The 15,628-nt window shown below is 42.9% G+C and overlaps 1 protein-coding gene across 4 annotated transcripts in view; it reads left to right on the forward strand.

The window, feature by feature from the left end:
• The window catches only part of ino80 (INO80 complex ATPase subunit), a 31,332-nt gene that overhangs the window by 12,867 nt on the left and 2,837 nt on the right, over window positions 1–15,628 (forward strand). For 3 of the 4 annotated variants that reach the window (XM_086060401.1, XM_086060402.1, XM_086060403.1), the window contains 9 exons: window positions 1,511–1,736; window positions 9,843–9,970; window positions 12,920–13,014; window positions 13,129–13,201; window positions 13,326–13,484; window positions 13,555–13,657; window positions 13,746–13,834; window positions 14,740–14,895; window positions 15,149–15,320. In XM_086060401.1, the coding sequence (XP_085916527.1) occupies window positions 1,511–1,736; window positions 9,843–9,970; window positions 12,920–13,014; window positions 13,129–13,201; window positions 13,326–13,484; window positions 13,555–13,657; window positions 13,746–13,834; window positions 14,740–14,895; window positions 15,149–15,320 (1,201 nt within the window). The remainder of the gene's footprint in view (window positions 1–1,510; window positions 1,737–9,842; window positions 9,971–12,919; window positions 13,015–13,128; window positions 13,202–13,325; window positions 13,485–13,554; window positions 13,658–13,745; window positions 13,835–14,739; window positions 14,896–15,148; window positions 15,321–15,628) is intronic. The other variant, XM_086060404.1, reaches the window with a different exon arrangement.

Consider the following 15,628-nt stretch of genomic DNA (forward strand, 5'->3'; position numbering starts at 1 on the left):
TATATGTTAGTTGGGTGGGGGTAGGGGGTTAAAGGAGTATATTTGAGTATGAGTACACTTGCTTCCTGCTGCCTTTAAAACAAACACAGGTTAGCGTGTAGCTGTTGAGCGTCCTGTTTCCCTGTGACGTATACCCAAACTTGCACCAAGACACTTACAACCTACTGATTTGGTGCTAATACCAAATGTTAGTATGTTAGCACTTTCTTTACTTAGGCTGCAATCTTGCTGTATGTTAGCATACCAACTGGCTAGCATGTACCTGACTACACGGCTAGATATAGTTAAACCTCTTTCAAGTGCCCTTAAAGACCCTGTAAAAACGACTTCAATAATTTGTTTCTACTTTTTCCGTTGTCTGGATTTTTGGGGTGTGGCTAAAACTAAGCTCAAGTACGCACTTGAGACAGTCAGCCTTCCCCCACTGTATAGCCAACCACATTCCAGCCCACTAGGTTGCTATTTTATGTAGACCCACACATGACGCAAAATCGAGTGAGACGGTGACTTATTGACCAACGTCAACGTGGCCTGTGGGCAAAAGAGCTAGCTGGTTCGAGCTGGCCTGCAAACCGCAAACTGGCGTTGTCCAATACGTCACCGCCTGTGTATTTGAGTAACAGGACAACAGCTGCCCCTTTTTTTTTATTCAAGTTTGACAGGGTTATTAATAGGAGTGGGAATCTTTGAATGTCTCACGATTCGATTCGATTCCGATTTTTTTTTTTTTTTTTTTTTTGGTGTGTGATTAGATTCAGAATCGATTTTCGATTAAGAACGATTTTTGATTCGAAATGATTTGATTGACAATCATTTTTGCTTCAATTTATAGATGTTCAAGGAATCGTAATGATCTACTCCAGTCTGACTCGCTAATGCTAATTAGTGCTCTATTCGCGGCACTTTTATCACTTAAAAGTACGGCTCCGCGCTGAAAAAACTAAAACTATTATTGCAATAATTTGATCGTGACTTTTCCCTTCTACTCTCTAATGTGGCTACAACTTAACAGTGTATCAGACCGCTTGGAACCACACTGCCCCTAAGTGGCCAAATCGGGTACAACATATACAGCGCTCCCAATAAAGGCACACACAAACAAACGGTAGACAGTATAAAATAAGTCAAATAAAATCGATTTTGGGACATTCTGAATCGTACTAAATGAGAATCGATTTTTTGGCACAGCCCTAGTTATTAACACACTATTGTATTTGTGATTTAATTTCCCTTCATATGGACTTTAAGATTTTCTCTGCTAAGGTCGCTATTTGCTATATGTTAACATACTAACTGTTAGCATGTTAGCGTTTTCTCAATTTACATTTGAAATAGTACTGATAAAAAAGTGGCTACCTTAGCACTTTCATCCCTCAGGTTGCTGTGATATTGATATATAAATAGTAATGACAAAGTCATTGAAAGGTGAGAAAAAGTCCCCAAAGGACTTCAGTCGTCACTTTGTTTCACATGTATTTAAAGCCATTATCTCTTCGTTTTGGGGAACTAGGTCACGGCGGTTCCCATGCAGCGCTACTGCGCCGATCGAAGCGCCGAGCACGAGTGGCGGGTGACGCGCGTCGGTGGTGGTGCCGTCTTCAAAGAATGCTTCCTCTACGGCACGCCCCACCTGGCCGCTGACTGGCGGCGGAGGGCCGGCGCCTTCTTCCCGCAACAGCCCGGCGGCGTTATGGCCGTCTTCCCTCAGCATGGCTGGTCCTACATTCGGATACCAGGTAAGTTCAAGTTTGCATCAAAGACTCAATGAATATTTTTACTGGACATTTTATTTGGTACACGTGTACATTTTTGCACATCTTGTTGTGCTTCTAGTGGTAATGATGAGTCCAGCTTCCTAGCTTTATTTCCTACACGGCACTGAATACCTCCGCAGTGTGAGGGGCCCGTGGGAAATGCCAGAAAAGGTCAGCACAGGGTTGAGAAAGTCAGTAGAACGGGGCCTGTCAGCATCCTCTACCTCTGTATGTGTCATCACAATCACTAAGATTGCCAGCGTGTACGTGTGCTTGAGCGCAGAATCTGGCTCGGCTGAGTTGCGGGTCACTCTGAGCAAAGTGGAGGCTGATGGATGTGCGGCAGGAGAGAGGCCGCCACACTTGTACACACAACACTTCCCTTCTCACTGACCTGCTCACAATGATAAATGGTGGCTTGTCATATTTTGTGTTGACCACCAGGTCTCTTTTAGCAGGGAGAGAAGAACACACATGCTCTTTCCGTGCGATTTTATGAGCTTTTGAAGACTGATGTTGTGTTGAGTTAAAGACATGTTAGAAGGCGATAATTGGGGAAAATGCAAATATGCAAATCCACGGGCGCGGGATCGCGAGTTTGTGGTGGTCATCTAAAGCCGCAAATACTGTATTCAACTTTGTTAACTAATGTTGATCTATTGTAAAACAACTTTTAAGATGGACAAACAGAATAACACCCGGTTAAATTTATGTTCTGCCATTTCTTCAATCCAACCCATGAAAAATAATGATCCCACCCAAACAAAACACAAAAAAACCCCACTCAGACACTTTTTGCTGCGTTCTTTGCTCGTCAGTGTTTGCGCCAGAGTGCGAAAGCAAAAACAAGTATTTGCGTGTGTCTGTGAGAACCGTCTGAGCTCTCCTGTGAAGTTAAGAGGCGGCGGACAAAGCCAGGAAGTTGATGTGCTCCTCATTGTTCAAGCGCTTCGTTAGGTAACACCATTAGATGCTATGTTTGTGTGTGTGCGCTCGTGTGTTAGCCAGGCCTGTGAGGTGTCCTTTTCCATGCGCTAACTCCGATTTGGGGTTGGGACTTTGTTCCGTGGTCCGTGAGCCAATCGAAGGCGTTTCTTTCTGTGCGTCCCAGTCTGTCGCTTCTTTCTCAGCCTCGGGAGGAAGGAAGTGACCCGACGGCGCGGCACCCGTCCTCCGCCGAACTCATTGTTGCCACATCAAGGCTCAAGATATGTACAGTAGCCTGGCTGTAGTTTCCCAGCCCCCCTCCCCTCATACTCGCCCCCACACCTTTAAGAACAAATGGGCAGGGCTTGAATGACTTGTTTGTTTTGACCAGCGTGGCGTGAGTACGATGGTATCAATGGAGGGATCTAATCAAGGGGCTTATTAAGGAAAAAACAAGGCCAATGGGGCATTATGCATTAAGATTTTGTCAACCCCAAAATAATTATTTACAGTTATAAGTTCTATGCAGTCTCACTTGTATATAATTAATTAATAGAATTAATAGAGGTGTTAGAAAAAATCGATTCGGCAATATATCGCGATATTACAGCGCGCAATTCTCGAATCAATCAATTTTTTATGGGAATATTTAACAAAGCGTCTTACTTAGGGTTAGGATTCACACATTAAGCATGGAAGAATGTTATATTAATGGAACATTAAGCCTTAATATTTGATTTCAGTGCCGTTCAAACATGAAACAGACTGCAACCTGTTTGTTAAATGCAGTGGCTCAGTTATAAGCCTGAATTTTCAGATAAATAAATACATTTTCATACAAATATTACAGTGTACATGTAGAAGTGTACTGATTAGTATTTTCTAAATCGCAATAATCAATTTATAGATTTGTATCGGGATTAATCGGTATTGAATCGAATCGTGACCTATGAATCGTGATACAAATGGAATCGCCAGGTACTAGGCAATTCACACCCCTAATAATTAATATTGCGTTTGTGTTATGTGAGTTAAAATACTTTAAAGTATGGTACATTCGCATATTTGACTTTACAACTCATTTTTAAGTGCAATTTGTATTTAACTTTTATGCCCCCCCCCCCCCCCCCCCCCCCAACTCACTTATTAGTCAATGGGAATATATGGACAACATGCCCTGTTATGAAACAGAATTGTTTTGCTCTCACGCTCAAGGATTTATTTGCGGAACATTCCAGCATGACACCGAAATAACCTTCCGCTGCTGTCTTTGCGGCTCCTGCGCTGACGACGGTAATTATAAGAACCCCCTCCGCAAAATCACCAGCTTCTCACGACGCGGCGCCAATTGACGGATCGTGCGCTCGTCGAGAGGGTGTGACGTTGAGGAAAACGCTTCGAACCGTTGAGACGATTGTATTTGGAATGCGTAAGCGGGCATCAATCGGGACCATGGGAGGGAGAGAGAGAGAGGCTGGTGTAATCCACATCGGCGGGCTGTGGGAAGTGCAGCCCGGCCTTCCTGTCCTTTCAAAGGAGCGCCGCTCATGGGCAAAAAATGTCAGGAAGCGCTCTGATAGTGAGGGCACAAAACAACACAGTTAAGTTTCATCTGACTGGCATCGTTGACCCCCTCGGTGGAATTTAGTCCAAAACATTATGCCCAGCTCAGCAATTTACAAAAACAAAAGCCAGTAGATAGTACACAGAAGACTCTAAGTAGACTGAAGGGGGAGACATTGCCCACATGATTAGCAGTTCTTTTAGCGGAGTAACCGCAGTAATTGACATTAATGACAGAGTCGCTTCTGTGGTGAGAAACCGGGAAAGTCTTAATCAGGCTGTCTCCCTGTTGCTGCATGTTTGTGGCCAGGCAGTGGCGTCACGTTCTTCTCTGGTTTCCGTGGATAATTTTTTTTTTAAGAGGAATCATTTTGGCATCACAAATGAGAAGCTGGTACGCTTTGTACGTTGAATGGAACATTAATAACCTAGTTTAACACAGTGTAGTATGGCACTAACTGAATGTGATGATGCATTCTTATCCTTATTCATTTACATCTGAATTATTCCTCAACATTTTTGTATTTTTCTCGTTTCATTTTTGTCAAGTATTTTGAATTTTCAAAGACTTTGTGTTATTTTGTAGCTGATGTCTAATATTAGTTTTCTTACGCAAAATTATTATTATTTTATTTAATTTTTTTGCTTATTTGTATAATTTTACCTTTACCATTGTTAAGTTGGTTTGGTAAAACAAATTAAAATTTCAATAATATTTTTTCATTTTTGTCACAAAATGTATGTATTTTTCCATCTAATATTACTTTATTTCTTTGTTAATATACACATACATAAAAAACAACAAATAGTGTTATTTTTTTTGTGTATTTTCCAACTAATATTTATTTATTGTTATGTAGATTTTTGTAAAGATTTCTCACTGTGCAGTGTTTGCAACCTTGTTGGTAGCCGAGGACTTCCTGTCAAGTAGTTCACAATGTTGAGCATCCAAAACCTGCTAGCATTTGGTCCTAAAGCCCCTGCGCTGCCATCGCCACTAGGAAATTTAATTTAAGCTTCCCCGTCGATGGTGGCAAAGTAGCGCCGGGCTAATATTTCCATTATCCTCAGTGCCGAACAAGTGTTGCCTATTGACTTATTGATCAGCCTGTATAATGTATCATGATACAGTGAGGGCCTGATGCCAGGTTCGATCGCGCCTTCGACCCCCATCTGTCTCCATTTCTCACATAACCGACCATCCATCATCTTTCATCAAGGAGATCGGCCGCCTTCCCTCTCCAAGATGGCCCAATTCCATGCGTGGTGGGGGTGTGTGTGCGGGGGGGTTTACAGGATAGGACGAGAAGGGCCGGCGTGGTGTATTAATGAAATTAGCGCCGTTAGTTGGTTTGGGGATATCAGGCGCCAGGCACCGGGTCTGGGCCGGGGTTAATTAGCTGGCAGCAGGCCTCTAATTGGGTCAGGACCGTGTCAGGCCTCTGGCTCTGGCCCTACAGGGATTGGATTACACCGTCAGGGGACAGGCAGCCGGGAGGGGGCCTGGGGGGGGTCTTTTCTTTTGGTGACGGAGGATGGTGAAGGAGCTGTAGGGGGTACGGAGGGTAAAGAGGAGGGACGGCGTGGCCTAATCTGCCAGCAGGATGCGCGGCTGGGAGGGGCTGCCTGGGCACCCCTTTTGGCTGGATTGGATTGGAGTGTGTGTTGGGGGGGGGGGGGGGGGGGGGGCTGGTGCTGTGAAAGCAAGGCAGGTGGTGAAGCTTGATATGTGTATCCATGGCAACAGCAGAGTGGTGTGACACCAAATGGGATTTGTTTGCGTTTTAGGGCGTGGTTGTCACCATACTCTTCAGTGCCCTACTTGTTTAAATTATAAAAAAAAAGGGGGGAAAAAAGAAAAATCATGTTCTCTTGCAACATGGACTTCTGGGTTCTACTTTCCATTCCTATGCCGGCAACATACCCAAAATTTGCAATCGACGCTAACGCAGAAGTAAAGTTGTAATTACAGTCCTGTAAATATTTGTATAAAAAGCACTTCGAGGCCATAAATGAATGAAAAACAGTAAGGTCGAGATGTCATATGCTGAGCCCGTTGTATATTGTCTATTTTTATTATTATTTTTTATTCCATTTTTTGTTCTTATTCTTCAAGTATTTTTTGTCATACTTTGTGTTTGTTTTAATCATTTTGTCTTTTTATTTTGTTTTGTTTTTTAGAAAATTGTGTCTAATTTTTGTGGTCACCCTGATATTTTTTTCCCAATCCAAATGGCTAAATATTTTTTCTGTGGCTAGTGTTAACCAAGGACCTCCCTGTATTATTATTTTAATTTTTTTAATTTTTTATGTTTAAGTCAGAATACTCTGTTTATAGTAAAAATTATTGAAGGCCATAAATACCATCCAATGAAACAGTAAGTATGGCTAGCCTGTGCCTTCTTGTACCACAACATGACACCATATTATTTTGTATTTAGACTAGTTAATTTGGGCACCATTCATATATATAATTTTCACATTATTTTCAAATATTGTAATTATTTTTTGTATTTTGTGTGTTTTTCGTGTGTATACGAAAATTGTGCACTGTAATATCGCGATATATCGGCAAATATTTTTTTTTAACACCCCTATATTTTGCCTGTAAAAAATGAAAGCGAGTCAGTTGAATTTACAGAATACATACAGAGGGATGTTCGATAACACTTTTTCCCCGACCGATGCGCAACTCTAGAGTAGTCCCCGCTACTGATACCAAATACCGATACCACTAGTAAATAAAATTCCCCACCCATAAATGATTTTAAAGAAAGACCTGTATATCCCAATATAAATGTTTTCCTTAAAATTGCATGAATTTAATAGCAACTTTGTATTTGAATCTAGCTAAAGCTCTTCTCAAAATCACGTTATTTGCCTGGTGACCAAACATGTTCTATATAATCACATGATCACATTGCTTAAATATTATAATAAAAACCAGAAGAGCAGTGGTGGATGGCGACAGACAGCATAAATAGTGATTTATCCGTCTTCTTGGCCCTGTTTTTTTTTTTTTACCGTATTTGGGAATGATGCATCTCTGGGATTTCTTTGTTTTCATCTAAGATTTACTTTGAGTCGTCTTGTTTAGATCCTCACTTTGGGCCACATAACACATCATCCGACTTGTCAGCAGCACAGTCTGGAAGGCTTAAACGTAATCCTCTAAGCAGCAACAGATTGCCGGCTGGAGCCGAGCAGCGCTGCCGGCGCAAAGCGTCGCCAGTCGGTGCTTTTACATCTAGTCAGTCGGCAAGGAACCTCCATGAAAACAGCAGAAGACTGCCGCTTTGCGAATCTCCTTACATTTCTCAATCACTCCTTTCGCTTCCTAATGGGGTCACACGACCAATTTCAGTCAATTCAATTTATCGCAGGGGATACGTTCCAGAGCCACCCGCAGTAGTTGAAAATCAGTGATTTACAGAGACCATATGAAAAGCATTGAAGTGAAGGCAAAAACAAAATGGTGGACCACAGCTGTCACATCCTTATGACCCACGTAGTTGTACAATTTACCATTCGTCGCGTTCTAAACGCAGCAAAGAATGTTCCTCCGATGCCGAGAACCAACTCAAAATTGAGCTCATCCCCATTTCCCGTGACCGACCAGGACTGAGGGCGGTGACCCAGAGGTGAGCCCCCCCCCCACACACACTATTGCTCCCCAACTCCCCCGGGTGTTTCCCTTGTTCATCGCTTCTATTAGTTCCTCTTTAACACCTCTGCAGGCCCTGACCTCGCTAGGGCGGCTGCACTAACGGGTCGCAGGTCGTGGTTCAGTCGGAGTGCACATTAGCATAGAATGCTGTCAGAATGGGAGGGAAAAGGTTGAGGTTTCCGTTGGGCTCTGCCACCTGTGAGTCGAGTGACTGTTTATTTGGCCGTATTACACTCTAAATGTTCTGTACCGCGAACCCTGTCGTTTTGCTCACCTGGTAGCTAGCTCGTTTTTCCGCAGAGCCTAACCTATTTGCTGAAAAACAAAAAATTTTGTCGGAATGTTTCAGTTGAAGCTACTCTTTCTGGTGTGCCCGCCTCTGCCACTTGGGGGTAGTAGAAGACAGACATGCAGATATACAGTTCATTGAGGTGTCACAACTCTTCTCAGGTCATCAGCGCGGCACTAATATGAGTTGTTCTTTGCGGAGGATAAAGAATACACGACGTTATATTCGTGTCCACGTGTTTTAAATGTCGATTAAAGGGTTTTAGCACTGCAACAAAGATGCTATTTAGAGTTAGCATTAAACTAGTTGACCGACCACAAAGTACTTTGGCACAAAGATTTGCAATAGAATAAAAAGCACCTATCTGCATCATTTTGAGGTTTACAATGGGTGCGTGCATATGCTCACAGTTGAGTCAGAGCCGGACTCTCCCACAGGGACCTGGCCTGACCCTGGACCAGACCTCTCGGGGGGCTCGGTCCCCTCGGTCTGACCATCGGCGGGTGGGCGGCGTCCCGCAACCCGCCGTTGTCCAGATGACGTTAATGCCTCATCAAGTGGACTTCTTGCACACTCGTTGGAACGTGGGCCTCCAACAACTGTTCGGACCGTTTTTGTTCTTTTGTAGCTGGAGGATGTAAATCACCTTTTTCGTTGCACTTTCTCCCACTTGTATTCTCCAGCCATGCTCCCTATTAGCAGCCCAGTCAATAAGGGCTGAGGCTTCTTTAACCGATCAGCCTGCTTTAAGAGGATTGAACCTCGCTGAGCTGAACTGCTGTGGTGAAAGGGGTCTTTATCCTCGAGAAGATGGCTTATTGAAGACTTGCATTGATTGGCAGGATTGTGGATGATCTACGAATGAAGACGGCAGCTTTTCTTTGAGGAGGGGGAGACTCACATAAGAGTATACAAAGGGCTCTTTGGTTTTTAGTTGACATGGAATATGTGGTTTCAAGGTTACAAAGGGCGCACAGTGAACTAGAGGAAGACATGCTCAGTTCAGCCCATACTTACTATTTTTATATTAATTGTTTTATATTTATGTATGTTTATTGTGAAAACAAAGTCAAAATATAAATGCAATATCACATGAAAATACACAATGTGAAAAAATAACCATAATTTTTTTTTAAATATATTTGATCATAAAATACAGAATATTATGACAAAAATAGAAAAAAAAAATCTATTAAATAGACGAAAAATAAAAAATTTGACAGAATATTTGAAATATTATAGAATATTTGACCCCAAAAACATATTTTGTTAAAAAAAAAGAAAGAAAAAAGACAAAACAAAAATGTCAAGCACAAGGGATCCTCAGTTAGTGACGGTAGACAGAAGGAAACAATTGTATACCGATATAGAAAAAGTATTAGATTTTTTATTTTATTTCTTTTATTTTTTATATATATATATTTTTTTTATTTTTTATTAAAAAAACATAATATAGAGGTTTATATCATTGGTCATACTGTATGTGTTTCCCCTCTCTTTTTCTCACTTTTATGTATTTTTTTTTCTCTTCATATATTCATGGCAGAGAATTGTCAAGTTAAATGTCAAGATTAAGTCTTTTGGACATTAGTTAATAAATTTTGACTTTATGTCAAATAATCTGTGTCTCCTTGCCCCGCAGATAAGGAGAGTCTAATCACGGAAAGTGGCAAGCTTCACACCCTGGATATCCTGCTGAGTCGACTAAAGGCCCAGGGACACAGAGTCCTCATCTATTCCCAGATGACCCGCATGATCGACCTGCTCGAGGTAGAAACACGCACGCGCACCACACACTCACAGAACATATAAATCCTTTCTTAAACATCCATTTGCAAGAACCCACCCCAAATCTCATCCTTCATATACATACATTGAGGTTGAGCAATCCTAATCAGGATTCATAGCTGCGCCCCTCCCTAAGTGCTGTCGTTTAGATTCATGTGTTATTCATAGCAGAATTTAAGACATGCCCATTAAAAATTTGACTGTCAGGTGCATCTAAGCCTGTTGTTTTAATGGGTTCAGAAGACCCCCATGCCCCCCCATCCCCCTCCGATGCCCTCTAATCAGCCTGCCGGTCCCTCGTTAGCGCACTCATTAGGTAGCTAATTAACAGGTCCGGGTTAACGAGCGGGGTCTCATCTGGAGGGGACAAGGAAGAAGCCAGATGGGTGAGGGGCGGGGGCGACGGGAGTGGCAAGAGCCTCGAGGGTAGGTTACGTCAAAAGACAAAAAAGAGAGATGATTGAGATGAAATAGAACAATTGATGGTGTTTTTCTTGCCTGAAGGTCAACCCTGTTGCAGTCAAATGTGCTTCTTTTTTTTTTTATGACTATCTCTGTGAGTAAAAAAACAAAACGTCTAAAACAGAATTAAGAGGGCTCAAAGAAAAGTAGCAATTGGTATTTTTAAAGGTTGCGAAGCTGCATTTGTAAACATTTTATATTTTGTGATCATAGTTTGGGGTATATTTAAGATTTGAACTACTAAACAATGATAAACATTTTTAGGTGGGCATCTAGTATTTGCGCATTTTTGCCTCGCTATGCAGGGCCGCATGAAAAAACAGTGCTGAGAACACACACATTGTTTGCCGGTGACCTCATACAGTAATGGATGTCGGTGGCAACGTCACCTCCCCTAATGGGTTAAAGACCCCTCTGCCCCTTACTCAAAATGAGGCATCGGAGCAACCCGGCTCCTGAGGTCAGTTGCAGAAGGAGTTGATGAGCGAAGGAGCGCTGGATGCTAATCTCTGTCATTAGCATCATTGTTTTCGTCGCCGGTCGGCTGTTCGCTCCCGCGGTGTCGCCGGGGTGATGGATCACACAGACCTGGGTGGCCTGGAGAAGAATAACATTGCTGCCAAAGCACTGCGAGACAATTTCTCACGAGAGCTTGAAATTCTTGCAAACGTTTAGATATCAGTGTTGGGATGAAGCGTCAAATTTGAAAGGTTTTCTTTACAACAAACCAGATCAAATTTGATAATTTTGAGTATGTGGCTTTTCCACTTACAGTTTTACAGGACTACAAATTTCGTTTCTGCATCAATGAAGTCTACTAAGTTGTTAATGTTAGTTTGTTCTGTTGAACTGAAATTCAATAAATTCAGTGCCACCCATACTTGATTTCCTCCAGACAGGACAAAAGTGGTCTTAATGAGAAAGTGTGCTTTTTGCTCAGTGTCATCTGCATAACAGTGAAAGGAAATACCATGCTTTCTTAAAATGGAACCCAAGGGCAGCAAATACAATTAAAACAGCATGGGCTCCAAAATGGAACCTTGTGGAACACCACAACGACAGAATGCCAAATACATTTTAGCATCTACACCACTCTAGAACGCTACCACTAATGACCAATTGGTGCTGCAAACGAGCCAACGGAATACTGTACTTCACCTAAAAAATTGAAATAATAAAACATGCATGTTATGTTGCTTGAGGATTGTCCATAGCTGTCAACGTAGGTGTGCCCTGGCAACCAGTCCAGGGTGTATCCTGATTCTTGCCCAAGCCACTGAAATCCAGCTCAATCAGGAAAAGCGCTGTAAAATGGATGCATGATTGGATACTTTTGTCAATATATCATTTATCACAGCAGTAAGGGGTGAAAATGTTATGATTTTACCTTTGGAAGACCCCAGAAGGAGAATGGATCAGTGATTATGATTTATTTTCTTATGTTTTATTTATTTATTTTTACTGTTCCCCATCAAATGCTAGCTGAAATAATAAAAGTCCAAAATTGCATTATTTTGGCCTGGAAACAGTAAATGTCGTCAGGGTGTGTTCTCAGCGAGTTTATGTTCCCCGCATGCCTTGTTTCCTCCACTGTCATAACTGTGAGGAGCTTTACAACCTGCTGTCAGTCGGGGTTGGAAACCAAAGACTAAACGTATAGAAAACACAATGTTTTTAGAGTGGGTTTGCTAGTTTTGTATTTGTTTTTATTTTTTCCAGAACAATGCTTTGCTTTAGTTTTGCGTTTTTATACATGACATATTTGTGGAGCACAAGATTAAAAAAAAGAAAAGGTCACTAAGTAATAAAGTAAATTAAATTACAATGCCCAAACGACTGTTTGACCTTCTGTCTTCTTTAAGTCGTACAAAATATCCAACCTTGATGTGACAAGTGGATTCTTCCATGCGCTATTAAAATGTCAAATAATGTTCAATTATTAGGAACAAAAACACAAAGATTGCTATTAGCTTCAGAAATTAAACGCAAATCCAAAGGCGGCATTTTGGCGAGCGCTAATGGCCGTTAATGTAACCTTCACTCGGAACAGATGGGCCAGTTGGGATGGAAGTCAGAGAGAGGAGAGCTGGTCTTGTCATTACTTTGGTTTACAGAGGGGGGGGTTACATTGTGTAAAATCATGGCTATCATCAGTAATGATTATCGAGGGCAGTGAGTTTTGATGCGATGCTGACCGTCATGTTTCACAGCGGGGTAGGTCAAAGGTCTGCATTTTCATGAGACGTCCAACTATATACTGTTCCACTCCCGTCCTGTAGGAGGCAGTCATGTTTTGGCTATGTTGGGTTCCCCCACTTTGGCCCCAACTCAATTGGACTGTTACTGTGCGGTTCGCTCACAAAGTGTATTTTTAAAAAAGATTTACGTGATTGTGTCATTTCACACTGACTTAGAGGGCAGGCACTCCAGAAGTGTTTATTTACAAGAAATCTTTGTTTTCCATTTCAGGAGTACATGGTTTACCGCAAGCACACCTACATGCGCCTGGACGGATCCTCGAAGATCTCCGAGCGTAGAGACATGGTGGCAGACTTTCAGAGTCGGTAGGTGGACATTCGTTATGGAGTAGCGTTCTCATTTAAATCCAAAAATCCTCCGATTGTAATTTGTTATACATATTAATTTGTCTTCCTCCTCATCTCACTGTCTCCAATTAGGACGGACATCTTTGTGTTCCTGCTCAGCACCAGAGCCGGCGGGCTCGGCATTAACCTGACCGCTGCGGACACTGCAAGTCACATTTACACTCAACGTCAACATTTTACATGATCATACACTTTCAAAGTAGATCTTAAGATACAGCTCGCTTGGAACGTCTCTTGACTCAGCCTTCTTCCTCCTCGTCTTCTTCCAGGTCATCTTCTACGACAGCGATTGGAACCCCACCGTGGACCAGCAGGCCATGGACCGGGCCCACCGGCTGGGCCAGACCAAGCAGGTGACCGTCTATCGACTCATCTGCCAGGGGAGCATCGAGGAGCGCATCCTGCAGCGGGCCAAAGAGAAGAGCGAGGTCTGGAATCAAGAAGATGTCAATCACATGCTGGCTAAGTGCTACGTTTCCAAAGTTTCTTTGTGGTTAGATCCAAAGGGTGGTGATATCAGGAGGTAACTTCAAACCTGACACGCTCAAACCCAAGGAGGTGGTCAGCCTGCTCCTGGACGATGACGAGCTTGAGAAGAAACGTGAGTTGTTGTTGTTTTTTTTTTAAATCTTTAACAAACACACGGAGGGATCTTAATTGTTTTTTTAAATCCATGTTTCTATGTGTAGTGCGTCAGAGACAGGAGGAGAAGCGACAGCAAGAGGAGAGCAGCAAGGTGAAGGAGCGCAAGAGGAAGAGGGAGAAGTATGCTGAGAAGGTACGACTGCGAGGAGCCTCAAAAGGGTTGGAAAATTTCCATGCGGAGTTAAGATGAGTCATTTTGAGTAATTGACCTTCAATTCGAGCTTTTCATTGGAATTAAAGGTAATTTAAAGGGGAAGTCACCCCCCCCCCCCCGCCCCAATTTTTGATAATAATAGGTTTTATGCAGCCCCACTAGTCTAAATAAGATTTTTTTGTTTAATGATGCGTGAGTTAAGCAGCAAAATCCAGCCGTTTTTGTCAATATCAGAAGGCGGACATTTTCCCACTTGCTGCCGAGTGAAAATGACATCACGGTTGCTCAGTTGATTGGTCGTTGCCTGGGCCCTGAGCCTGATGTCATCTTCAGTCGACAGCAAGTGGCAGGCAAAATGGCCGCCCCCTGAGATGGATAAAAACGGCTGGATTTTCTCCCCTTAACTTATTTTCCACAAATGTAATATGAATCAAAAGGTCATGTTTAGACTAGTGAGGTCACATATAACATATTATTGTCAAGAAATGTTTAAGGTTGACTTATGCTGTAATTTACGGCTCACTTGAAGCTGAACCGTGATTGGTCGTTACCTGAGCCCTGAGCAACTGTGATGTCATTTCTAGCCAACAACATCAACTTCACAAACTGATTTGTTTTTCTGGTGCTGTATTAACGGGTCCACCCTATCTTGGCGACGTTTTGTGTTACCTTGAGGTTTATTTTTCATAAAAATGATGTTTAAATTCCAAGTGCTCAGGCTCTCGTGTTCTAAAATGTACGAGTGATTTTGGCTCATGGCGAGCAACATGTGAGGTCAGGGAGTCATTAGCCGTCCTCCTCCGGGAATCATATATCCGATGTCCACACAATCTGGACAGTAGCTGAAAAATTAGACTGGACACTTTTTTTTTCTTATGTGACAGAAGAAGACTGAGGAGTCTGAGAGCAAGAGGAGGAAGGAAGCCAACATGGTCATCATGCACGCGCCCTCAGCCGACAATTCCAACTTGTCGGCGGATGGCGACGATTCCTTCATCAGCGTGGAGATGGACTCGGCCATGCCCAGTCCCTTTAGCGAGGTGGGGTGTCAAAATCATGAGCCGTCCACAAACTCACCTCATGTGTCTCATTCGCCATCTTGTGCTTTAAAATTCAGCTTCTCACTTCCTCACCCCATCCTCTTGATGTTATCCTCTTTACTGCCTGCACCAAACCCTCTACGGCTCAATTACTCCCTTTTAATGTACCGGGCCTTGTCCCCCTTATCCCTTACGTATGTATCCTGACCCCCAGCCTGTGCGTATGTCTCTGTGTGCTCCTTTCGGCCAGCAGATCTCGCTGAGCAGTGAGCTCCAGCCCGGCTCTCTGCCACCGGACGCCGAGGCGGACGAAAGCAGCAACGACATGCTGGTCATCGTGGACGAACCGCTGTCCTCTGCGCCGCAGTCGCGCGCCACCAACTCCCCCGCCTCCGTGTCGGGATCCGTGTCGGACAACATAAACGGTACTGTGCTCCCCTGCTAAATTGCGGTTCATCATTCACACTACAAGTTTTATAATGAAAGGCTGGTGGTAGTAGCCACTCCCGAGCTTCACCCTTGGTCGTCATGGTAACAAAGGTCAGCTTATAGGTTCTCTTCTGGTCTTGTGATCTCAACATTTGGAAGGAGAATTTGTATACCAGTGAGAGGGAGAAGCCACTGGAGCATTTAACACACAATAGCACCTGACAATGTGGAAAATATGGAAAAAGCTCCCTTTTTTGTTGCCTTTTTTTTTCTGGGGACGCACAATGCTCTACAAAAGTCAGTT

Source organism: Leptonotus elevatus, chromosome 18 (assembly GCF_054856555.1).
Source record: "Leptonotus elevatus isolate MCC_2025b chromosome 18, RoL_Lele_1.0, whole genome shotgun sequence".
Lineage (NCBI taxonomy): Eukaryota > Metazoa > Chordata > Actinopteri > Syngnathiformes > Syngnathidae > Leptonotus > Leptonotus elevatus.